This window comes from Diabrotica undecimpunctata, chromosome 3 (genome assembly GCF_040954645.1).
Source record: "Diabrotica undecimpunctata isolate CICGRU chromosome 3, icDiaUnde3, whole genome shotgun sequence".
NCBI classification, from domain to species: Eukaryota; Metazoa; Arthropoda; class Insecta; order Coleoptera; family Chrysomelidae; genus Diabrotica; species Diabrotica undecimpunctata.
In genome coordinates this window covers 165,266,426-165,294,206 of record NC_092805.1, presented here as the reverse complement: position 1 = coordinate 165,294,206, position 27,781 = coordinate 165,266,426, and the positions used below count along the sequence as shown (strand labels likewise).

The following is a 27,781-nucleotide window of genomic DNA, read 5'->3' as shown; positions in this document are numbered from 1 at the left end:
GCAGAAAAACAAGTCAGTCTGCAGCAGTTCGACAGTTTGTTGGGTCCTAAATTTTATCGTGTATATTGTGACAACGATAGAATCGTACGACTGCAAAAAAATGATTTTGGTTGCTAAATTTCAAGAAGTGAAAGCGGATACTAATGAAGAGTTGGTAAAAAAAAAATTAATAATTTTCGAACATGTTACAAAAGGGAATTAAACTTATCTGGATATAATCGCAATTCTTCTAATAAATATACGTCATAGTATGTATGTCTTTTCAGCAACCAATCTTTGCACCACCACCTACGTTTCTTGTATTTTTTTCGTTTATACAAAGAGCAAGAGCCTCTAAAAGTATATCGTTATCTGACATGTTTCTGATTTGAAAGTAAAACTCATACTGCAAAATCGATACGTGTGTGTTCCCATTCGATTTTCAACATTATTATACCGCGCCGTTGGAACGTGAGTGGCGGGATTAACAATTATTCAATTAATATATTAAATATATTATTGTATCACTGTGTATTAACGATGCTTTACTTTAGTATGAAACTAACGGTTCTGAGTGAAACTGTTCACAGAGAATACGCTTAACATGCTAGTTTGTTTCCTTACATAGATTTAACCATAAATAACCAATTCAGAAATAACCATCACAATCACAAATCGGAATTATATATTCTCAACCTAATCAAGTGGATTCGTGTTTATATACAGATATTTCGTATTTCAGACTCATTCATTTTGGGTTCAAGACTGGCAATTATTTTAAATGACTTAATGTGGTTTTTTACTGATTCCCAACTTAAAGCAGCTTTGTATTTCATCGACTCTCTTACTGATCTAATACAGAAATCAACTCAAATTACCAGGCGAACCAAAGCTGCTAGAAAATTAGAGGTAAGTCACTACAATCGTAAATACGAGGATTTATCTAATTAACGACAATTAAGATCCATGTGACTATGGAATGAGGCACAAGTCAGTACTACACACCAATTTAATTTTTTGGTCCTCATCATCATCTACCAGAGGGATCCCATAGCTAATAGGGAAGTTCTTTGGGTATACACGACATTAATATGACATATGAGCTACAATTATGTCAGAATAAGTGATAATAATATAATATAGAGGTGTTGTAGATTGGAGGAGAATAATATAGTTTCAAATTTTGTTTGCTTCTGTCATGGGCTAAGAATTATAATAAAAATATTTTTATAAAATATAATTTATATTTATTTCTTCATTAGGAACTTCCAGAATATCAAGCACAACTGTCACAAGAAGAATCCGAAGTGGTAGACAAATATAAACTATTCGCTGCTCACGATGTCATCGAAACTTCTTACCATTTGATATCTCATCAAATAATGTTACATTTAAGCGACGATGAAGGAGGTGAGTTAATATTATTCAATATTTTTTATTGATGTATCGATAGTGTAAAAGAAATATTAGTGAAATTAGTCTTTGTTTTTAATGAAATATTTCCAGTCAGATATTAGTTTTTGCTTTATTTTTTTATCAAAGTTATAAGTAATGTTCTATAAAGACTATGGAGTTTACACTACCTGTAGCTGAAACTTGACAATAATACAAAAATAGAATATACACCTCTTCTCTTGGTGCTACAATCCTTTATGTCTATAAAACGCTGATTAATTCATAGATAATACACATCTACAGTTATTTATTAGAGCTAGGGTTATTCCATCTGTGCTATTTTATATTACGTTCAAATTTCCCTCCAAAACTCCAATACATCTCACGTGACCACTGTAACGTCAAATGTTATTAACATTGGTAAACAGTTAATGTGACAGTTAATACATTTTTTTCGCAATTTTTGTTATAAAAGATGAATTCTAATTTCTATAGGTATTGTCTGGTGCCTTAGTATGCAAGCACTACCAATAAAACAACTGAAAAATTATTTAATTATTTTTTACATTGAAGAATAATACGAAAAAGTGGCTTCAACTAGCCCGCGGAGATCTTGTGTTTGTTTATAATAAATCTACTTTATCCATTATAGTATATCTTCTTAAAATCGTTTCAGGGTTTCAAAGGTTTTAATCGTTAGTAGACAAATTTTATAATTATTCGACTATAATTTTAGCCGAATAACAAATCTTGTAGCTTTAGAAAGAGCTACTGTTTATGAACAAGTGACGTCATATAATTTGATTTTATATTCTTGGCACGTGATTTGAGAGTGAATTATATCAATTTTAATCATTAAATAAATTTTTTTAAAGTAATAAATATATAAAGATATTCATAAATACACTTAGCAACGACGGCTCCGACAGAAGTCGATCATAGATTATATAATAATGAGACAGAAATCAAAATTTAGGTGCCAAGACTGCAGAGTAAAAAGGGGATCTAACTGTGGGAGAGATCACTACTTTCTTTTGTGCCCCTTTAAACAATACTACAAACAGAACACCGAAAGTGAGAGAAACAATACTACACAGTACAAAACGGAGAGATATAAATTGCACGTTTTGTTCCAACCAACTATTAAACATCTTTTTCAATCTAGACTAGAAAAGGAACTAAATGAGATGGAAAGAAATATGGATGTAGAACAAGAATACAACAACTTCAAAACGATAATAAAAAAATTGCTTATGGAGTATTAGGAACAGAGAACAACGACAAAAAACACCCCAAACTACCATGGATGACAGAAAACGTAAAAGAAATGATACAAGAAAAAAAAACAGAATATATAAGAAATGACTTACAAATAAAACATCTAGCAATAGAGTAACATATCAAAGGAAAAACGGAGAAGTACGCAATCAATTAAAAGGAGCAAAAAAACAATTTCTGGGAACAAAAATGTGTCCAAGTTGAAAATTTAATTGGTGGTTCTCAGACTACGGAAGCATGGAGAACTATCACCAGTCTAAAGAAAAACACCTTAAGCAACTTAATTCCTATAGAAAAGTGGGAAAATCACTATATAAATTTACTGCAAGAGTCCAGATTGGAATATATGGGAGAGGAATACAGTATGGAGAGACAAACAAATAGTAACATTAATACTACTAACAACGACGTCCGTACTGCGTTAATAAAAATGAAAAACGGGCGATCTAAAGGACCTGGCAATATAGCTGTAGAGTTACTTAAAGCAGGAGGTCCACTTCTAATAGAACGAATAACTTTTGAAGGAACTAATGAATCATTGCTGCCAACAAATTGAAAGTACCATCTGAAGGGAAAACCGCTCACCAAGTGTCCATCTTTAAAAATCGAAAAGATCCTAACTGCTACAAAGGATTAAGTGTTATACCTACTTTCGGGAGATTGTTTGGAAAGATAATAAATGGAAGAAGAGATACAAAATTAGGTAGGACATCTAATTAGCGAAGACCAAATTGGATTTACAGAATAGAAAGAAGAGCTTTAAAATGGTTTGGACACCTATTGAGAATGCCTGACGAACGTTGGCCCCAAAAACTTTACAGATGGAAGCTCCCTGGAAGAAGAAAAAGAGGTAGACCTCGACGCTCATGGAATGAAGAAATTATAAGAGCGATGGAGTCGAGAGGTTTGGAGGAGGAGCATGCCTTGGACCGGGAGGATTGGCGGAGGAGAACGGGAATACGGCGATAGCCGTCTCGAAAATGTATTGTATTTACAAGTTAGATCCTGTAATATATATATATATATATATATATATATATATATATATAAATTAAATTTCTTAACAATCAAGAAAAGCATTGTGTTCATCAACAGTATATATTGTAATGTTTTTATTATCTTTTAATTTATTATTGCAATGTTCTTAACACTTATTTTAATTTATTTCTACTATCACTATTTAGATTAAAACAATTTATATAATACCATGTGTATTTTTCCTAAAACCGTACAATATTTCAGACTAAAGCTTACGTTTACATTTCGCTTATTTATATACATATTTAATCTTTCTTCTCGTTAGACCCCGCGTGGCTTTTAGTCTACTTAATAACATGCCTCATTATTACTTTTCTAATCACTGTTTTTTAACAGTTCTAGGAATTCTGCATCTGTATATTTACGTAAACGGTTCCTTTTTGGTCTAGAAGGTCCTACCGTAGTATTGTGACTTTGCGTTATTATAATATATATCAAAACCGTAGAAACTATAATCACACGTGCACTTTTACGTCGCAAATACTCGACTGCAGCCACTTAGCACTTAGCATACTTAAAGCGACTGCGCCAGTTATCAGCCGACACTTATTAGCGACAGTAAAGGCTTAGCCATCAACGTAAAATTTCATCGATAACGTACACAATTTTCTATACCATATATTTTTTGTTTAGCTGGCCGTTCATCTCATCCGAATCTAAAAAATGGAGACGCTCTACACATTAGCCTAAAGAAATTTCACGTAGATTACTATCCATATCATTTAGCCAAAGGTAAGTCTATAATAGCGAATCACCGAGAAAAATCGTAATTAGAGTATGTTGTGGAATGACTCTGGTTGGCAATTCAACCATTTGAGTGACTTGATTTGTCTTTGCCGAAATACAGATACTGTAAACCCTATCATTTCGGTAAAATTTAAAACGACAACATTTATTGCACACTCTACTCTAATTAAGATTGTTGTATTATATGTATTATTTATATTGTATATATTAATAATTTTAGGTAACAGAAAACATTGGTTGAAATACAACACGAGCTTTGTGCCACACTCATTATGGCAAGAACAGGCGCTGAATTCATTCAAGACCAAACTCTTAAATTTGATCGATCAACACAAACCACTACATACTCCTTTAAATCGTCCAATGAAGGTAAGATGTTAGCATTTTTAACTAATGTTTGACGGTTTGATTTCCATTCCGGAAATCGTTTTCAAAAAAGATTATTTTAAAAAATTCTGGGAAAATGTATAACCAAAATGTGGAGGCCAAATGATGGCCTCTTAGTCTCGATCTTGTGAGAAATGTAGGATATAAGGAAGGGGTTATCTGGAAGGGGAAAATGTATACCGGATAGGCCATAAATTTTTACACTTTTGAAACCATCTTGAAAAACAAATGTAGTAGCTAAATGTTTATTTAAAAGATCAAATACAAATGGCCCAGGTGTCCATCATCTCTCCTTTAATATTCTTTAAACCTGCTCCTTACATTTTGAAAACTGTACGATATAAAGTGTTGGGTATGTTAGCTATTTATTGACGAATGTTCTTTAATTTTGGTATTATTGGTATTTACGTAGATTCGACTTTTAAGCAAACCCCATAAAAAGAAATCCCCCGGAATTAGTTTCAGGCTGTGATGAGGCCATGGGATATATCTTCTCTGCGAGATCAGTTTATTGGGGAACGTTTACTTACCCACGGCAAAATTCTCGTTGGATGTATTTCATCATCATCAATGCATTTTCATCATTATCATCAACTAGCCTCTAACGTCCACTACTGAACATAGGCCTCTCGCATGCTTTTCCACTTAGTCCGATTTTGCGCCATCTGAATCCAATTTGTAGTCACTCTTTTTATGTCATCAGTCTGTCTCGTTGGGGGTCGACCTCTATTTCTGTTAGCTTGTATTCGGGGTCTCCATTCCAAAATTCTTTTTGTCCACCGGTCATCAACTCATCCTGCTACATGACCTGCCCAGTTCCACTTTAGTGTTGTTATCCTTTCAATCACGTCTGCTACTCCTGATCTTTTGGGTATAGTAGCATTGGGTATTCTATCACGTAGAGAAATCCCTAACATTATTCTCTCCATTGCCCTTTCCGCAACTTGTAGTTTACTCACTGTTGTTCTTGTGAGTGTTAGGATTTCTGCGCCGTAGGTCATCATTGGCAAAATACACTGATTAAATACTTTTCTTTTCAGACACATTGGAATCTTAGACCTAAAAATATCCTTCATCTTTCCAAATGCAGCCCAAGCAAGGTTTACTCTTCTTTTCAGCTGGATTGTTTGGTTATCTGGACTTATTCTGATCTCATGGCCCAAGTATTTATAGGAGTCAACTGGCTCAATATCTTTGTCTTCTTCTGAGATGGACTAAATTTGTCATAAAGTGTGTTTTTGAAAAAATTATTTTAAGACGAACTCTTTTTGTGGCAGTACGGAGTTCTTGGAGCATTATCTGTGCCTGATCAAAGCTGTCTGCAATAAGAACGATATCATCTGCTAATTTAAGGTTATTTAAAAATTTTCCATCTACATTGATGCCCTTTTCGTTCCAATCTATTGTTTTACAAACGTATTCTAGCAAAGTTGTAAATAATTTAGGAGACTGTCTCCTTGCCGAACGCCTCTTTCAATACGAAAGGTCCCAGTATCTTCATTAAGTCTTACACAGGCTGTAGCATGCTGATAGATGTATCTGATGAGGGATATGTATCGGTGATCTATTCTACATTGTGTTAGATCTTGGAGCATTTCACTTTGATTGACCGTATCAAATGCTTTTTCAAAGTCAACAAAGACAAGTATCAGGGGTCTATCAACGACCTACATTCTGTATTTTACTACATACAAATTATTTTTTGTAATCCTCAAAATACTACAACTGGGGTTAATAAAGTGACCTTTTACCTGAAACAGAAGCCGTATTTATAGTAAAAAATTATTATGAGAAGGATCTGGGGAACCTGGTCTCACAGTCCAGACTATTCGACGGCCTTCTAAAGTCAGGTGAGGACTTGTAAGCAAGAATTGTAAGAATATTCTTGAAAATTAACAGTCACACAATTACCGCGTACAGTTTCAAAAAAGTACGGGCCGATAATGCCATTTAAAAATATGTCCATCCAAACTGTACCTTTTGGAGAATGAAAAGGTCATTGGTGCTCTAATTTAGTGTTTTAATCTTCAATTTAGTTGCATGCACATTTACATACATACAGATTTGGAATCTATTTCGCGGAACATAGTAGCTTTATAACTATACAATGATTAGCTGATCTGCAATTTACCAGTGTAAATTTCAATATAACGTCGCGATGTTTTATAATTAATTCATTTGTTCGACTGGACTCCCACTCCAGTCGATATTTTTCGACTGCTGCGCCTGCTGCAGGTTCGTACTGGAATATTTAAGTGCTTATTATGCCGAGACCAATATCGTACGATAGAAGGATTATGTTTCCGATGTAACGAAAATGTCGATTCATCGGTAAACAAAATGTTTTTTAAAAAATGTTCATTATCATTTTGTTTGTTCATCATCAGTTCACAAAATTCCATACGTTTGAAATTGTCCTCGGCTAATAACTCTTGAGTTGTTAAAACTTTAAAACAACGGTAACCATTCCGTTTCAAAATATTCCTGACAGTCCTATCATTCATGTCAACTTCTTCAGCAATACTTTTGCTTGAACAAGGATCACTAGTTTCAGCAACACTACAAACATCAATTTCCCTATTTTGCCGAACTTCGTTGATTATTTTCTCCCGTGGTAGATCCGTACATTTTCGACATTTTTGTACACAACCAAACGATTCAAATTTTTTAATAATACGACTAATAGTTGATTGTGTCGGTATTGGCCTATCTTCATAGGCACAAGTAAATAAATTTATAATGTCACGGTACGAGTTGCCCCCAAAATACCATTTTAAAATTTGTACTTTTTCTTCGTTTGTATACATAGTTTATGGTTAGAAACACTACTTTAATTTCAGCTTATGGCGTTATAATGAGAAGCAAAGGGCAAAGGTATTTGATTTGCTCGGCCAGTGATGTTCCTTGGGACTGTTGCCAAATCGGTAGATATCTTCGGCAAAAATCTGTGGATTTCGATATATCATATACATCCTTTTAAATTTTAAATTATCAACAATATTTGGAATAATAAATGTATTAAACTATACATTAACCAATTCAAATAAAACCTAATGAACACAAAAAAAATTGTTATTAATAAAACATTATTATTATCTGCACAAAAACTCAGAAAATCGGTAGACAATGATACAACACTGTCGGTCGGTCGACGTACGCCTTCCGAATACGCTACTGCTACTACAAATCGCGAAGGAGCAGCAATCCAGTGGAACAAACATATTATTTATAAAAAAAAATCGGTTGCCTGTAAAGTCGGTTTTACGGGCGAAGATTTTACGTGACAACGTCTTTTTCTCGGTAGAATATTTATTGATATGAATATTATTAAATTGCACAATAGTTGTTTGCAGTTGAAACGCGCTGTTTCTTCTCAATCGACTGAATTACGATTGATTGCAGAGTGATTTAAACTAATAATTTACTTAACACTATCAACATTTGTCAATAGTATGACATAACCTATAAACTCAGTTTCTCAACTTTTGTGTCAATCTAACAATTAATCAATCAATCATAGTTTACGATAATGAAATATTAGTGTACAATTATTTACCTTTATTGTTGTAGTTGTTGTAAATGACGAATCTAAGTACTCCACATTTTCACTACAGACACAGCTGACGATACTTTAACCACACGTGTGAACTTGTATTATGACGCTTTCTCGGTTTTCCAACGCCAAGAACGCTCGAGAAAGACAGAGACACAAGCACGCACCGATTCAACGCGCCTAATTCTCTAGTGCTGCGCGCGCAGCGGACCGATCATGTTTGAGTGGGAGAGAGACGCAAGGCATTCGCCGGTCCGGCGGGCCTCTCTCTCGTTCGGTGACTCATCGTAACAGACGTGAGCGGGCGTTACACTTTTTCATGAGTGACTCCGAGCCACAACCTAATTTAAGACGTTGTCACGTCAACATCGCGACGTTTTATTGAAATTTACACTGGGTAATTGCACATCAGGAGATCTTAGTAAGTACATTGAATATCCCTATGTTCCGTTGAAAACTTTCCAAATGTGTATACATTTATGTGCAAGTCGACTCACTCAAAGAAGAAAATATTGTCAAAGTTGTCGGACCGCTCGAAAATTGCATCGATGAATGATTTTCTTAAAATTAAATCATTTTCGTTTAATTCTTGCTTCAACTGTATCCTAAAGGGATGCAGTTTTAGTCAAATTTCAATATTCGGTAAAAATACGTTCGGTATCGACAAAGCATCTAAATTCTTATCTGTGGACATCCTCGAGTCATCTCTTACAGACATTTGGACTTAATTTGGTAACTCCCTAGTCCTAATTAGATAATCTAAATAATATAATTAAAAAGTACAATTCCTTCATAGATTTTAATCCAATTACAAATTACTTTGAGAAAAAAGTACGTGGCGCTTAACGTGTTAAAGACAATTACAATTACACGAACAAAAGTAATTGTAATTATGAATTATTTTTTATATTGAAATTACCCAGCTCTGCTAATTGTACTACTTTGATTGCCATGAATCATATATTGCAGAATCCAGATAGCACACCTCAAAGTCCAGAATCAAAACCACAACCAAACAGCGATCCACGAAATAAGAAAAAAATTGAAGCTAAAATAGCTAAACTTATGACAAGTTGTATAGTGTTGCGGATAGAGGATTTTACAATATACAAAGTGTCTTCTTCCCAGAAAAAAGGACTGAAAGAATTCATTTTTGGTACGTAAATTTATTTTTTATGTATGCTTGAATAAACATTTTAAACTTTCTAATTCTTAAAACCTTTATAATTTAACCATTTACGATATGCTTTTATAGAAAAATTAACATGATACTATATCTATAAATGTTTATAACTATAATATAATTGTTAGTTTTTCCTGCTTCAATATGATATGTATTTGCTTTATTTGACTGTCTTTAACATTAAAAATGGTTTTTAAGTGCTAACATATTTCTTGCGTTGATCTGGTAAGATCTTTTGTTGACAATTCTACCTTTAAAATTAGCATCCAGGAGCCTGAAATTATCAGAAATAACAGACTTATCTTAATATTATAAATAAGTCTCGAAATTCATTTAAAAATAAGTATAAAAGTTACTTATAGAGTGAAACATTTGAAACAAGGTATAATAGCTTCCCGGGTAATTGGTAGTTTTAAAAAAGTTAAACGTGGATAGTCGTAAGAAATAAAGGCATTAGTAAAAGACAGAACAAAACTACGGGAACAATTGTTATCAAAGACTTGCAGTTAAGAAATAGTTTCTGAGAGAAAAAGTGTGAGAGACCTTAGTCCAACAAATTCTTACCCAACTCTTACTTACTTACTTACTCTGACCTTACTCAAACCTTCTGACATGCAAGTCCCGTCACATTACTTGCTTATCCTCTCTATCGTATTGGGAACCAGTTGTAATGTACTTTACGGACGTATCTAGTTATATCAAATCAAATCTGGTCTATTCAATAAAAAGTGGTCCGGGCAACTGTAATATTTGCACGCAAAATGTCTAGCTGGGTGCAAAGTTTTTCCAACAGAGAGCAGATAGTTATATGTGCCTACCCTTGAAGTGCGCCACATTCACATTGGGTATCGAACACAGAAGATAACAGTCCATGTTGGTTTTACACTTAAACACTACGACCCTTAGACCATTGAGAGTTTCTACATGTGATAGAAAAGGTCACCATCAGGTGAGATTTCTTCCCGAGGATCTAGATGTTGAGGAATAGCTTCTTTTATTTGCTAAAACCAGTTCTTTCTGGTAGATCTTTTTCACAGAAAATTTTTTCTCATAAACCAATAGTTTTCGATATAAATGAGAAAATGTTTGGAAAAGCGTAGTTTTCGCCCATTTAAAAAAGAGTTGTAAAAAGAAATATGTTATTTACAAGATTATCTCATTAATGTCTTAGATATGAGCAATAAAATTGCAATACAAATATCTTTATACCTATTCCAGGTTCTCAGTTATTGTCCTATTAATATTTAATTCATACGCGTTTTTTTTATATTTTTTTGTTTCTGAAGTGGTTAATTATTTTTATTTTATTCAATAGCTCAGCATAAAAGGAAGGATAAATGTTATTATACAGGTATCTATTCCTAAAGACCAGGTAGTTTGAAGTAAGAGTAGTTAAAAATGCATACTGCTTTTAGAAAGTGAATGGTTTGATCATTATCGTTTCTAATTACCTAAGAAATTTAACACTTGTATTAGTTTACATTTTACCAAAAATCCTGCAGCACCCTATCATTATTGATGGCATAAATATATACTTAACACATAATCACACATTTTTGATTCTATGCATAGGTTAAACTTTTTAGGTAATTTAATTGATCATCGTAAAGATAATAAAAAGGTTATGTTAATCGTTTACCTGTATCACATATATTTGTGTTATCATACTCTTGTTGAATATAAAATTATCCTTCAATCACTTTATATTACTGTTTTCATTTTGAGTTATCTACTTATAATTTAATCCAGGTGGCGGAGCTCTAATATAAATACTAAAACATACCCAGGGAAAGATTGGCACAGATATCACCAATTCCTTGCTGTCCAATTACGTGTAAAATTAGACAAACCCAAGACATCTAAATAAGTCACCAACCTATGGGAGTTCAAATATAATGACAGCTTTGAAATAACAGCTACATATTGACACACTTAAATCAGAAGAACAACCAAATGACATTGATTCTCTGTGGATTAAGACAAGGTCTGTTATAAAAAATATAGCAACATAACAAAGAAACACTAAGAGTAAGCCCAATAAGAGTTGGATCTCCTAGAACACATGGTGTAAAATCAAAACCCAAAAAAATCTTAAATATGAAGGGCTCAAAACACCTGAAGCACGCTCAAAATACTCAGATGTTAGTAAATAAATAAAGCTGTGATGTAGGAACGATCAAAATGAATATCTAAATGATCTGTGTAACACAATCGAATAGCATACACATAAAAACGAAGCAAGATATATGCAGATATAACAAAATAAAACTAATTACTTGTAACTTTTCTTCAATATGCTTAGCGATATGACGGGAAGATGGCACTCTGATAACCGATAAAATACAGAAAGGAAAGAAAACTGTGAAAATTTAATGAAAGATAACACAGCTCTGGGAACTCATTTGCAACTTGAATACCTAGAACTGGAACCACCGATAATGAGAGAAGTTGGCTGCTGCACTAAGAAAGCTGAAAACTCACAAATTTCTAGCAGCAGAAAACATTGTCACGGAAATGATTGCCGCGATTGGGGATGCAGGCACTGACGTTTTTCATAAAATATTTCACCTAATCTGGAGCAACCTATCTGGAGCACTCTATCCACAAAAAAGACCCGAAAGACTTATGCCAAAAAAATCGCACCATAGAGCTCATTTCACGTGCCAGCAAAGTGATACTGTAGATTATATCAGAATGTCTCAATCAAATATTACATCATACCTGGCAGAGAAGGTATTTAGCACTAGAGAACATATTTTAAACATAAAACAAATTGTAGAAAAGCCAGGAATTCAACATACCAACTTATTTATGCTGTATTGACTACACCAAAGCGTTCGACTGCGTGCGTTTGCAGTAACTATGGAACATCCTCGAAGTAAAGGGTATGCCCCATAATTTGATATACCTAATAAAAAAATCTGTACGACAATACCGGCCAGATTAAGGTGGAAAGTGAAATTACTGAGTATTTTCCTGACAGCAAGGGTGTGCGACAGATGTGCACATTGAGCTCCCCAGCTCTTTAATATATACGGCAAGTGGATTATGAGGCATGCTTTAAGAAACTGGGAAGTAGGAATCGCCATCAATGGCACCAAAATTAATAACCTTTGGTACGCTGATCATACCACCTTCATCGCTGCATCTAAAGAAGAACTAGAAGAACTCATACAACGAGTTACAGAAAAAAGTTTGGAAGTCGGTTTACTGATTAATAAACAGAAAACCACAATAATGGTAGTAATCAAATAATTTAAATATAAAGAAAATCTATAACATTGAAATGATTAACACTTTCAACTTCTCTGGGCTCCTTAATAACAAACTAAGGGGGATACAGTGAATAAATTAGAAGAATTGTACAAATAAGCCATGACAAAACTTACAAAGATTTGGAAAAGTCTTAACACCAAAATACGAATAGTTAAAAGCCTGGTATTTCCGATATTTCTATACACATTTGAATTAAAACAAATAGAAAAACAGAAAATAGTTGCCTTTGAGATGTATTGTTGGCGTCGAATCTAAGAGTATCTTTAACTGAGAAAAAAATTAATTTATCAATCCTCCAACAGATCTATGTAAAGAAGAGGATACATACCGTAGTAGGTTAAAATATTGCCACTTTTCGGCCACTTGGGGCCTTGGGGCCCCATGGAAAAAGAAGTCGAGGAAGATCGCCAACGAGATGTACGGATTTTATTACGGAACTCTTAGGTAAAACTATACCAGAATCAATAAAAATAACGGAAGATCAAGGTTAATGGAAACTAACAGTACAAGAGATTTTATGAAATCACGATGCTTGAAAACAAGCTACCGACTAGGAAGAAGAAAAAGAATTTTATTTTTTCTTAATTATTTTATACCACGCGTCAAAAAATATTTACCATAAAAGCATCTTTGTCGTTTAGCACTTAACCTTCTCTCCCTCTTTTTGTGCATGGAATTTTCTTCAAAATTTTATCACCATGTGCACTTCCATAATAGATCGATTCCAATATTTTTTACACCGCCTACCATCTGCAACCATAAAATATTCTGATGATACCTCTTTAGTTGAAATGATATCGTGTTCTATATATGTGGGAATCATGTTTCTTTTCATGTGCTTTTTGGACGTTGTGCTAAGGTATTGAGCTACATGTATAATTGTTTTAACATAAGATGAGAAGTTTTAATATTTTTCAGGGACATTTTAATACAAAAAATTAAATAAAAATCGAGAATTTATTCAAGGATTTTGGTATTTTAATATTATTTATTTTACATCTTTTTAAAATATAATTTTAAAATATTTATTTACATTTGAATGTTTATTAAAAAAATTTTTAATAAAATATATTTTTTTTTAGTATTGAAAAACTAAATGAAAGAGGAAACTGGCTAAAGCAGTTTTGAATGAGCTTTTAGAACATTAACCAATTTAAATATGATATATATTTTTGAACACACAATTTTGTTCTAAATGGTTTCACTGTTTTCACTCTTTCTTCTGTAATGGGCTTTATTGTTTCGTCTGTCCAAGTAATAAAAGATTTATTATCGGGAAATATATTAGTGAAGCCCATACTATATGTATTATTACTTTATTATTTTACCTTATGCTCTTTGTGGTGTATGATATTAATGTATGAGTGTTCAGATAAGCCTCTGTGGTTAGTACAATTAAACCTATAGTTAAGATTAATATTATTAGAAAACTTAATATTAAACTTATTTTGGGGTTGAACTTTCGTTACAATTGATCTTTTGACTTTCTCCCTGAAGTCTTCATCAGTCTATTCAGCCCCCAGATGACTTTACTAGTAGACTGTTCACTATACTACTGCTATTTATCATCGAGACGGTCAGACCAATGGAATAATTCAAAATAGCATCTAACATTTAATTCGATTTCTAAAGGTGCCTATCTTCTGATACCAGAAGACCGCCAACATCGCCTGATGTTGGCGATCACATTGACCCATCTTATTCTACTCACAGTAGCTCGAAATAGATCAATTGTCGTTAGACCAGTCCATTTTCTAAGATTACGATATTATACCAAGTGTTAAATAAGTAAACTAGAAAGAGGCCTAAATTCCGCACAAAGTTGTTCAAGTACTTTTTTTAAATTTTTTCAAATAAAGGGTGGGCGAGAGTGGGAAAGTATTTGTGGATAAATACTAACTTTGGTTTGGATCAACCGATTTTAACGAAATTAGTGTCATTAGAGTGTGGATGAATTAATTTACATCTACTATAAAATAATTGTATTTAGTTTTAATTGTCATAGGTAGAGGGTACTTTGAATAGAAAAAATTAAAATTTGTTTTTCTTCAAAATGTTTAATGGAAACACCTATTTATTGTAAATTATAATGGAACTGGATTAAATTCGTAACAAAATGGCGCAAACCGCATGTTGATAGCTTTTGTCGAACTCGAGATATGAATAAAAACGCATAAAGATAAGTAAGTATAGTATTGACTCACCCTGTATTATAAATTAAATTAAAGTCAGTAGGTACTTTCAAATTATTTTTTGATAGCAGAAGAATCTTAATGTTGATACCTATATTGACCATTGTTATTTCATATGATTAAAAATAGTTTTTTCGAAACTAAGTAGGCTACGACAATCAATTTGACGGGGAGTTCATATTGTTTATTTATTGACAGCAGTCAAAACATTGTTAAAAAGTGTTATATTATAATTCGAATTGAAGATTGCAATTTTTTCAATAGATATTAATATTGGTAATATTAATAATTAATTATCAGTACTAATAATTCGTGATGAGTATATCAAATGCAGGATTGTATGATATGATTGGAGTTTATTTCGAATCTCACCAAAATACCGCTATTGCACTAATTTCATTAAAATCGGTTGATCCAAACCAAAGTTATAGGTATTTATCCACAAATACCTCCCACTCTCTCCCACCCTTTATTTGAAATAATAAAAAAAAAGTACTTGAACAACTTTGTGCAGAATTTAAGCCTCTTTTTAGTTTACTTATTTAACACTTGGTATAATTGGGCATATTTCCCAAAAAACTGGTTTTGAAAGTTTTCTTCACAGGTTACGCCCCCTAGCGGTTAACCCAGAAACTTGAAAGTTATTTCCAGCGATTTCTCTTGGCCACTTTTACTAAGGAATTTTTTCTCCTAAAGTTATAACATGAATAGTTTCTGATATATAGCCGAGAGATCGACTTATTGGACCACCCGGTACATACTACGATTTAAGTATGTCATCTTAACTTTTAATAATTTTAAAAACTTTTTGCACAAATATGTTGTAAAAAACTTACCTGTGCGCATTAGCTAATCTCCATGCCAATAATATTGCCATGTACAACATCTCCGATGTTTATGTCCATATGTAAAGGATGATTTATGTAAGATTTGTGTCTTCAGAGCATATTTTATTTCATTTTTGGACGTCAAGCGAAGAATTTAAATGAAATGGTAGCTTAAAAATAGTATAGGTCTAAAAAGGTGTAAGTATATATTATCTTATCAGCAAAAGTACTCATTTTGTATTCTGATTAGGTATACAAACAACAACAACGTTCACAGAACTGATGTCGATGATGTTTGCATCGGAGTGATTGATACCAGCAGAATTTAGTGAACGGCACCATAACTTAGTAAATTCCCTTCACTGTAACAATACGAAACACAAGCGCTGGCCTTTTAAAATATTATTATACTATATTTTCGTCTTAATATTGTTCTCTACCCATTCGTAAAGGAAACTATACAGTTTCCGTAGATAAAATAGAACGTAGCTACTTCGGCAAACTTTGGCCTTCCATTTCCCCTCGTTTTGTCACGACCCACGCGTCCTGATGATCTGAAACGTAATATTTAACGTGAAATATGACATTTAACGTCAAACGTGACTTTTAACGTCAAATGTCACATTCTACGTTAAAAGCCATGCCAGAGATCACATTTCATGTCAAATGTTACATTTCACATAGAATATCACGTTAAATGTTACGTTTAACAGTATCAGTGTGCTCGTATCGTGGCAGAGCGATGCCTTTTTACTTGGTTACAAGTATAACGTCTAGGTACTAGCTTAGCTTATTAGATCATATATTAGTCTAGATCTAGATTCAACTCAGAATAATAAATTAACAGTTTTTTTATTCTTTATTGTAAACCCAATACTGCATGTCTATTACATTAGAACTTTGGTTAATTTATGGATAATATCTACATTGTAAGTATTGTTTTTTATTATTCTGAGTTACTTTAATTATATATGAAACACAATTATTTGAAATAATTAAACCAACTTTACCCATTTAACTAGAACGTAGTTGAAAATAAATGTTCTTTTTTTTCAGGTGACCGAACACAATTATCTCTTCCAGTAGACTCCAACATGGTTCACGCAGAATTTACGTATTACTACTATCCAAGCGATGTACCTTTTCCTTGTAAGTATTATAACGTATCTAAATCTGTTGGTCATTGTAATATACTCTTTAGTTAGTCTTTATATTTGTTGTTTAGGGACAAAAGGACGAAAGTTTATTGTTTCGGCATGAAATATATAATCTCTATTTTACTCCATCTTTCCCTTTTTTTATCACAATGTCACATTTAATAATTTTTGTACTTCTTCTGTTATCCTCTCGTTTTGCAATATGTCCCGCAAACTCCCACTTTATTTATTTTATATTTGACTAATTTCGTACCCAATATTTTCTTTTTTGTTCATAAAAAGAATGTTTTTATTCAAAAAGGATTATAAGTGGTGACGAAACACGGATATATTATTATGGCGTCTAAACCAAAGTGCAATCATCCATAAAAAAGTTACCAGAAGAGACAAGACAGAAAAAAAACAAGTCATCATCAAAAATGAATGGTTTTGCTGACTGTTTTCTTCTCTTTTATGGCGTGTTACAACATGAGGTCTTGCCTAGAAGGACGTACATGCAATAAAAACATAAAAGCGCTGTTTTAGTGTAGTCCAGGACGCCGCCTGACTGACGTTAGTGCAGGATTCGTTCCTCGGAGTCCCAGCGATAGTTTCCGAGATATTTTAAAACACCCTCTCGTCGTCGAGTCTACGCCGAAGTCCTATCTGCTAAACCAGACCCTCCCTTGTCATCCAGCGATTCGGAAGCGGAATGGCCGCTTTAAGACCGAGCATTAACTTCCGAAGCACTACCTCCATTATCCACGGACGGTTAGCAAGGAGCTCCTTTTTTTGGTCAAAAAAACTTTGAGCTCCTAGTACGCCTAGAACTCACTTTCACTCAACTATTCACTCAACTTACGGCAACTTTGCTCATTGATCTTTCTGAGCAGATTGCAGTGTAAAAGACATCTCTTAAGGGATATGTTATTAATAAAAACAAAAAAAAACAGCATATTTCTCTCTTCTGCTCTGCAAACCTCTGTAAAACTAATTATAGAAATTTTGTTTCCAGAAGATAGAGGTATTTCCAGCGGCCCCTACGTAATTCAGAGGTACACAGTGGTGTCTATTTTCTGTCATCTCAAGTAGATGACGCTGCGTAGTAATACAATTCTATTAAGTGGAAAATTTTTTTAAAGCTCCTGTCTTTGGCAGGTGTGTGAACGAAGATAGACAGAGAAAAAGACAAGTTCCAAGGCTGCATATTCTGGTGTAGAATATCAAAAATTGTTTCGTTTTTAATAGCAAAAAATGTTTCTTCATTTTTTTTGGAACAACAACATATAACAATATATTTAACAAATTCTAATTGTTTTTTAATTTTTAGTACCTCCTCCAAAGTTTTACGTCCAACTTAATCCCATTTCTGTGATGTTTGACGTGGATACCTGTCTGTGGATTAACTCTTTTGGTTTGAATCTCTTCCAGTCTTTAGCTAGTGCCAAAAGTGAAGTACCAGTATCGACTTATACGTACATGGATATTAAAATTGAAGCAATTCTTCCAAGAGTAAGCATCTCATAACCTAACAACGATTACAACACATTTAACGCGTTCTTAAAAATTGTTTTAATAAATAATTATTTCATATTTTTTATTTCTCATTTCAGATAAATTTTGAAAGTCCATTAGAGCATCCTAATCAAAAGGATAGACCAAAATGTTTAAGTTTCCAAGTGACGAGAGCAACTATAACTAATATCAGAAGTTTGGAGCAATCTTCCAGAGCCGACTTGGCAAAATGCGTGGATTCTTTCCATATGGGCTCATTATTTTTCGGATCGGAATTTCCATCCCAACAGAACGATTTTTATGTCGTGACTCAGAAGTTTATCGATCACATATCAACTGTGGATAATATTAGAAATATGCCTTCACAAATCGACTCCTCGATTTCGGACGATTGGGTAAGTCTTCACATTTAAAGTTTTAGCAAATGTGTTTACTGATATGTTACTGATTTGGTTATATTTTTACACTGAAATACCTAAATCCACTGTACTTTTTAATAAGTACCTTCTGATACTAGTCTTTACAACACATACCCTACACCTTCTTTTATGCTTAGTTACCTGATTTCTTCCATTCTCTGTCCATATATATCTGCAATAAAATAAACAAATAATAATGTTAGGTTAGAATATTTAAAAATTGTAATTGAATATTTTAGATGGCGAATTTTAGTAGAGAAATGTTGTGGACCGACGCCAAGGATGTATGGTGCATAAATCTCGATCCTGTTTGGGCTGATTTTAATGGTGCCAGAGCCATAGGAATTGCTAAATCGGTTCCGTTTTTGGACGCTTTGCCGGTTACCATTTGGTTACATACTCACATGGATCCCAATTCAACTGTCAAACCAACTGGTGACTGTCAAGAAAATTCCCAAGCAGATGCAGATATTCATGCTCTAGTTTATATCACTAATCTAGTTAGTATTCAAATCAATCATTACCAGTATTTGTTTCTGTTAAGATTAGCGGAAGATGCGGCACTTTTGGCTACTTATCTGGCTATAGATGCTGAGAGAATATTAAAGGTTTGTGGTTTTACTAATATTATAGGAATCTGGATATATAATTTGATAGATCCTTCTGCAATGAGCACTCTTGCTACTGACTGACTTGTATCTTAATATTTCGTTAATTTGGATCTTCTTAGATGTATATCTCTGTAAAATTCTAGATAATTACTCTTTATGTTTTCTTCTCTTTCTTAGTTATACAACATACTTTATATTTTTAGGTTGAAAGCAATAGTACCATAGCGATGGGAGTACTCATACCTCAATTGGAAGTAACATTTGTAATGCCATCGAATTCTCCCGGAAAAGAATCATCAGGAGGTGACATTGAGTCAGTTGTACCAGACACGTCAAGTTTAGCAGATGATATTTTTATCGGTAAGTGTAAATGTTTTAATTTTATATGCAAATGTATAAACTGTATATAAACTTCGAGATATAATTCACACATTACTAAGCCATATTTAGAGTAACTGATTAAATAATAAAAATCCTGATGAACTACAAAAATAGAATCCCTTATAGTGCATTAGAGTCTGTTACAGATCCGGCTTATACAACACTTCATCTTTGTTTAACTCTGATCGTAGCGATAAAAAATTCTCTGCGTTTTTTCTTGGTGATTAAAAGCGACACATATTTACAGCTCTTCACAAACCTTAAAGAAAAGAGTAAAAACCCATTATCTCTGAAGGATATGACCCTTTTGGTGGCCAATCTCTCGGACAATCACTTCTATCATTCCGCCCACGATCTTTCAATCCAAGTTTTTCAACCCAAGGCATATGTTTATAGTCGTAGTCCATTCTTTAGGAACACACTGTTCTACCAAAGTTCTTCTACTCAATTTGATAGAATCTGCTTTAAGTTCACGATTGATAGGAACGACGTCTCGTTCTTAAGAGAACTCTTTCGAGAAATTTACCGTTAAAAACTTGTTCACTGATCGTTCACATCTTCAACCATACTTAGACTCCTCTCTTTATATAATCTATTAAGTCTAGTCATTAGAATTTTCTGTCTTTTCTCTTATTCGTCTCTTCACCGCCGACCTTCATCTTTAATATCTATTTCAGTCCAAACCATTAGCGAATGTGTTTACCTATATATTCTCCAAAATATTGTTAGATCCTTCTGTAGCACCGTCAGCTTCAAATCCCTACAGTCTCGCTTGCACGATGTATTATACTTCGCTATTGTCGAGCATCTCTATAGAGTTTTTTCAGTCGATTGTTGAAGGTAAAAATAGATCGTAAAAATCACTTCGTAAAGCCGCAGTCAAGGGAACAGTCTTTTCTTTTTCTATTTTCCAGACTTTCCCAGCAAACGATGGCAATTTAAATCTCATATGATTTGTCAATTCTTCTTTTGTCCATTCTTCTTTCACTATTGGACCTGCGTTTACTGAATCTGTTTCTAACTCTTCTTGGTGATAGATCTGTCCTTGGGACATCACGTGTTATCATAATTTGTGTTTGTTTAATTTTGTCTTCTAGATTATCTACATTTTTTTTTATTTTTTCATTCGTTTTAGAAGTTTCTTCGATAATTTTATAAACCTGTACAAATTTTTGGGAAATATTTCAAAATTGCTTGAGTTTTGTAGAGACATAATTTCTTCTCACTTTTTTCAATTTCTCGTCATTGTTTCTAGAAATGTCTGGAGACCAACGTGTCTGGGGAAAGTTGAGGCTGCTGCTTTACAGCGCCTGACTGTGGCGTAGTTTACAACATGAATTTTTACGGAGTTTGCCAAAAAAATTTAATATTTTTATTTTTCAATAAGTCTCTTCAGTCATTTGGAACATTTGATTTAATAAAATATCTTTCCTATATCATGTATCTTTAATATTTTGCGATTTTCTTCGTAGGCTATTGTAAAAGATATCCTCAAATATTTCATAAAGTGATTAGAGAAGGATAGCTACACCCCACACCGTTGAATTTGTCTCCGAAAGGCGTATTCATGTATTCAATTAAATATAGGGTTCTATTTAAAAAAAGTCGATAACATCATAACTTCTATACAAATACATATACAAATATATATTTTTTTATCGAGGAATAAAATTTTCCTAACTTTGATTTTAGGCTCAAACCCTTCGGTGTGGCAGAATAGTTCCTTGTCCATAACCCAAATTGGTGTTAGCAAGAAACCCATAGCAAACGGATCTTCAAATCAACTGGACTTACGTACTAGTAATTCTTCCGATTATCTTCAGACGAGTCCGAATAGAATCAGTCACGAAGATCACAGTTTTTTACTTCAGCAGAAGGGAAACTTGAATTTACAAACGAACCTCAACATGGGTAATATATTAATTATAGTAGCAAGTACATTTTTATCATTGAAATTTTTTTATTAGGTTTTACTTCCCTTAAAAAAGGTTTTACTAGTCTCAAGTCGTCTATCGACAGTGCCCTCAAAGCTAGTCCTGATGACCTCAGTGATACGATGTCGATCAGAAGTGATGCGTCGAGTGATTCAGAAAAATTTGTCCATATTAATTGTGATTTAGATATTGCTGGTGCCGAGATAATTTTCATAGTAGTAGAATTCTCAGAGAGAGTGGAGGAAGCGTCGGAAGTGTTGGAGGAAGATAATACTGTTACAAGTACCAGCGAACATTCTGTGACAAGTACCAGTCGTAGGAAAGATTTAGTAAGTATTTATATATATATCTTATATACTAAAACGCTAAGCCCTTTTCTTGTCCACCACTTTACTCAAAAACCATATTAGATAATTAAAATATTTTTTCGGAATATTATTAGTATTACGTATGAGATTGTCAAGATATACTTTTGGTACAAAAATTCACTTCCGGTTATGAGATGACCGGAAGTTAAAATTTACTTTAAGTTTTAGACCCCACAATGTATATATGGATCGAAAGGTCTCGTCGAGACGAATCTAAATATGTACTTCCGGTTGCGATCCGACACCGGAAGTGACCCGAAACGCGCATAAAACGTCAAGATTTATCTTCCAAATCCTGTTTTTTCCCATGGACAGCTATATGTGGCAATGTATCGATCCCGCTCATTTGATGGCGTAAAAGTTTACATAACTCCCGGTGCCAAGCAAAAGTTTTCAGAAAATGGAGACATTGTAACAAAAAACATTGTTTTCGACGAAATATTTCGTGATATTTAATACACTTTTTACTTGCATTAAAATTGATGAATGTTATGTATATTCTTGCTTATATTGTTTGTATTGATCTCTTAATTTTTCTCGCAAAATAAAAATTATATTTAAAAAACTCGATGTCGAGTTGGTCCGCTAGTATTATATTCTATATATATATATATATATATATATATATATATATATATATATATATATATATATATATATATATATATATAGAGCAATGGGCAAATATATGTGAAACAAATTAGGCTTACTTGGATGAACGTGTTAACACAAGACACAAAATAGATGATCTCAAGTTTTTGACTTAAGTCTCTAATATTTCTTTGTTTTTGTTTTTAGGTGTCTGTGTCAACATTTAAACTTAATAAAATAGAATTCGTATATCAGTCTTTAGGTTTCCAATCTTCGCTAAAGATACAACTCACCAACTTAGTGTGTGATGATTGTTCTTGCATATCTTGGGATGAACTGCAGGTAAGTGAGTTAGCAAATAAATTTTTAAATTACTATTCAAAATACATAAATTAAAAAACCATTTTCAATGCTCTTCTGTCGTAGGTTGTTGCCGCTTCTATGTTCCTTGCTTCATTGATATCGTTACGTCAACTTATTTTTTTTTCTCACGGAAAATCCATTCTTAAGTTCTCTTTACGTGTCCTAATCATGTCAACTGTCTTTTCTCAATCTCATTGCCTATATATATTGATACAAGCATGCTATTTAGGGTGGCAATGAATAAAATTAAGTTAGCTATGATGGTAACCAAAGTTCTGAAAGGACATGATTCACGAAGAAGAAGAATTACCTATATTACGATCTACCTTCATTTTTTTTTCAGTCTTTTGTTTAAAATTGTTTTATTATTTGTTCGTTGTACCCATCAATCACTCAATTAATGAGTTTATAACGTTCTACGCCGTCTACGCAGTTTATCTCGGTCGTCCCAAATGTTTTCTTTAACTCCCCTCTCCCTTAAGTCTTTATCGATTCCTTCTCTCCAACTTAATCTCGGTCTACCTTGCTTTCTTCTTCCATGCGGTGTCCAATTTAATACTTTCTTTGGTATTATGTGTTCATCCATTCTTTGGACGTGTACATACCATCTTAGTTGATTTATTCTGATGTCATCTGTTATATTGTGCTTAACACCCATAATTTCTCGTATTCTTTCGTTTATAACTCTGTCTAATCTTGATTTTCCAGCCGCTCTTCTCCAGACGTTCATTTCTATTGCTTCTAAGGCCTTTAAATCCTTTCACTGGTCATACCTCACTTCCATATGTAACAATGCTTTTTATAATGCTGTTATAGATTTTGTGTTTGTTTTCTTTGGAGATTGTTTTGTCCCACAGTACACTGTTTAATTGTCTAAAGGCTTGTCTTCCTTGGTTATTTGTATTTTTGACAGTGATTTATTTCTCGCTGTATTTTTTCCAAGATTAGATTTTGATGAATTCCCCCAATACACATGTATTCAGTTTTCTTGACATTTACTTCTAGCCCCCATAGTTCGTATTCTTCGATAAGTTTACGGGTCATATATTCGAGGTCTTCATAGTCTTGGGCCATCACTATCTGGTCGTCTGCAAAACTCAATGTGTTCAATATTGCGTTTTAGAGGAATTCCCATGTTTCTGCATTTTCTTTTCCACCTTTTCATCGCTTTCTCCGAGTAGATCTTAAACAAAGTAGGAGACACGCAGCATCCTTGTTCGAGTCCTGTGCTGATAGTGAAACCCTTGCATACCTATTGACCTTTCGTTATTTTACTTGTGTTGTTCTTATAGAGGTCTTGAACAGCCTTGATTAAGGTTACAATGGAAAACTTCCCTGTAAGGGTAAAGCATTATATGTTTAAAACTATAGACATATGGACCTCCTGGAATAGATTAAAATTAAATACTATAACACTATAAAACTTCTGTCATACCATTCATGTTTTTTTTTCTTTCAGAGTAAGTTTGGAACACGATCTCGTGTTTGGACTTGCAATCCTCCAAGTGATTTTACGTCGCCAAAAGTAAAATTGCGCTTAGATCATAACTTAGTGGTTAGTAAAGCTTCAGTCTCAGAAACGGATTTGACAAATAGGGATAGTTTCGCAAAACTTTTTTCGGATTTGATTACTATTCAAGTAAAGGATTTGATGTTGAATTTGAATATGAGTACTGTCACTGGCTTAGCCGATTTAGTGGAAGATGAAGTAATGCCGACTCCGTTCCCTATCAAGGTAAGTTTTTAATACACATTAAAGTAATAATAAAATCCACAAGGAAAATAAATTTCTGCAGCTGGCTGTACATGTATCACAAAAAAGAGGTTTAATTCTTTGTAAGTAGGTATATTTAAAAAACCCTTAAAAGAGCTACATTAAAATAACAAACGTTTTCGGAATAATAATTCCATCATCAGGTTAAAAGCAGGTTAACATGCCTGAGCCACCAAAATATTAGGGTAAAACCTTTTACATGAGTTAAAGTTGCCAAAAATGCAAATGTTGTTGTTAAAAGTGAAGGATGTTTAAGATTATATTAGATTTAACTTCAGGCAACATATAACCATGCCTCACGTTAGTACCAGCGTCCGGAGGGTAGACCTCTTCAAACGGACGTCAGCTGGCAACTGTTTCGTTCAAATATGCCAAGAAGCAAACACATGCAAACGAAAGGATAATAGTCAATGGAGAAGTTATCAATAACATTCGATATGCTGACGATACTGTGATAATGGCAAGAACAGCGGAATATCTACAACATCTAGTTGAAAGTATGAATGAGATATGTAATAACTACGGCATAAGGATGAAAAAATCAAATATATGACCTTCAGTAAGAATCCAATACATGACACTAGTATCGCAATAAACGGTACCCAACTCGAAAAAGTAAACGAATACAAATACTTGGGAACCCCCATCAATGAAACCAATGAAGATGACCAAAATCACGAGATAAAAAGACGTATTGAAATTGCCAGGTCTACCTTTATAAAAATGAAAAAATTATTTTGTAATCGTGATATTAGTATTCAGCTACGAACTAGAATGTTAAAATGCTATGTATTCAGTACTTTGCTTTACGGTGTTGAGGCATGGACTCTTAACAGAGGAATGTTTAAAATCTTGAAAGCTTTGAGATGTGGTGCTACCGCCGTATACAAAAAATAGGTTGGGTGGATAAAATTACAAATGAAGAGGTAATACGCAGAATAAATAACGTTCCAGAAGTTATACTGAATATAATAAAGAGAAAACTTGAATACTTAGGCCACCTGATGAGAGGACAAAAGTACACATTCCTACAAAATATAACGTAAGGAAAAATCCAAGGACGCAGAAATCCAGGTCGTAGCAGAATGTCCTGAATGAGAGTGGTTTGGCTGTACCACTAACGAATTATTCAAAACAGCAGTAAATAAAATTAGAATCGCCCTAATGATATCCAATCTCCGATAGGAGAGGCAGTCAAAGAAGAAAGAATGCTTTCTTCTAGTTTCTTATCATCATTTGTATCTATTTTTAAGAGTCTTGTAATTAAAATCGGTAAGATAGTTTCGAAACAAAATCGTTTTTCTATCAGATGTCGCTATTGCGTCCATAACGAAGCCATGTTATTGTTGCTTCCTTATAAGACAGAGAAGATTATTTTTCACGTTAAGAACGGCTATGAATAACTATTCTGATGAGACTTATTAAGTCGAAATACGTATCAATAGATACATAGACGCTTTGAACGTGAAATCAAATCTTTTCTGTCTTTTTCATTTCATAGTCTTGTAATTGTTTATTTTCCATTTGTTCTTTTCTTATTTGCTTTATTTCATTCATCATTTCTTCATTTTTTTCCATTAGTTGTTGCATCATTTTAATCATGATATCCTCTTTCTCTTCCTTTCTTTCCGTTTCACTTTTAGAAGGTGTACGGTTTGTCATTTTACTTCTTCTAAAATATTCATCCTAGTCTCTTCTCTCGCGTTTCGTTTCTTCATCTGTATCTTTTTCACTTCCCGTTCCTTTGTCACTTCTATTCATTTTTCTATATTAATTAAACTTTTTTATTACAATAACAATTAATATTTATTATTTTAATTTAATTTAATTTTAATCTAATTTATTCTAAGGCCGGATCTGGATTTTTGTAATAAAATTATGTGGCTTTTTTTTCATATTTAATTTTTTGTCGGCACTAATTACTTCCTTATCTGCCAAAACACCAAAAAACGCGTAGGAATGCCTAAGCGGATCCATCCCTCGGATTTAAAACATTCAACAAAAACCAGTTTTTTAATCTTTCACAAAATTATTTATTTACTCAAAACTTATTAAAATTATTAAAATAGTTCTAACTCATGGTACAATGAATACACAAGGTATGATACATAATGTTCCAAAATCGGTTCGCTTTCGCGCATGACGTAGTCAAGATCGCTTATTCCCGCAACATTTGAATGTAGTTGTATAGGAAAGACTTTTAATTTTAAGTTTTTTTATATAATTTGGCTAATTTAATTATAGTAATTATAAAGAGATGATAAAATGATGTTATTATAATATTTATCCTTTATAAAACATAGATATCCTTTATAAGACAAGTTTTAATTATCTTTTATTACACGTAGGTACAGGTTAATTAACTTATACTCCAGAGTTCGATATTTCAGATGTTTAAAAAGATACAGAAAAGTGGTAATGGAGGTACACAAAATTTGTACGTATATATACCTACTGAACTAAACACAAAATCAAAATAAATAATGAAATAATTTATTTATATCGAATGAGCTAGCTGGCCATCGAATATGAGTGTAGTGAGGGCACACAATATTGCACAACATTTAAAATGACATTTTTGTAATATTCACACATAAAATTATCTTGGTATTGTTTATAATAATGATAACATTGTATATTTTAATAATGATAACATGATTTAACAAAGAAAAATATGATATTTTGGAAGATGCTAAATTGATTTCCTCCGAAACAATTCTTATTGCAAATTGCATAGCAGGCTGAGGCTAATTTCTTACTTAACAAATCGATATAAAAAAACCATTTAAGGTTTCATGACTGATAATTAATAAAAATAAAGATTTAGACTTACG

At 33.0% G+C, this 27,781-nt stretch overlaps 1 protein-coding gene across 1 annotated transcript in view; it reads left to right on the top strand.

Annotated features, from left to right (window-relative positions):
• LOC140437745 (bridge-like lipid transfer protein family member 3B) overlaps nucleotides 1–27,781 on the top strand; it is a 49,780-nt gene that overhangs the window by 16,939 nt on the left and 5,060 nt on the right. The window contains exons 5-18 of the mRNA XM_072527442.1: nucleotides 722–888; nucleotides 1,242–1,389; nucleotides 4,324–4,422; nucleotides 4,658–4,806; nucleotides 9,347–9,533; nucleotides 16,912–17,004; nucleotides 18,322–18,503; nucleotides 18,605–18,901; nucleotides 19,165–19,533; nucleotides 19,740–19,896; nucleotides 21,610–21,828; nucleotides 21,885–22,180; nucleotides 23,018–23,152; nucleotides 24,633–24,908. Of these exons, the coding sequence (XP_072383543.1) occupies nucleotides 722–888; nucleotides 1,242–1,389; nucleotides 4,324–4,422; nucleotides 4,658–4,806; nucleotides 9,347–9,533; nucleotides 16,912–17,004; nucleotides 18,322–18,503; nucleotides 18,605–18,901; nucleotides 19,165–19,533; nucleotides 19,740–19,896; nucleotides 21,610–21,828; nucleotides 21,885–22,180; nucleotides 23,018–23,152; nucleotides 24,633–24,908 (2,774 nt within the window). The remainder of the gene's footprint in view (nucleotides 1–721; nucleotides 889–1,241; nucleotides 1,390–4,323; nucleotides 4,423–4,657; nucleotides 4,807–9,346; nucleotides 9,534–16,911; nucleotides 17,005–18,321; nucleotides 18,504–18,604; nucleotides 18,902–19,164; nucleotides 19,534–19,739; nucleotides 19,897–21,609; nucleotides 21,829–21,884; nucleotides 22,181–23,017; nucleotides 23,153–24,632; nucleotides 24,909–27,781) is intronic.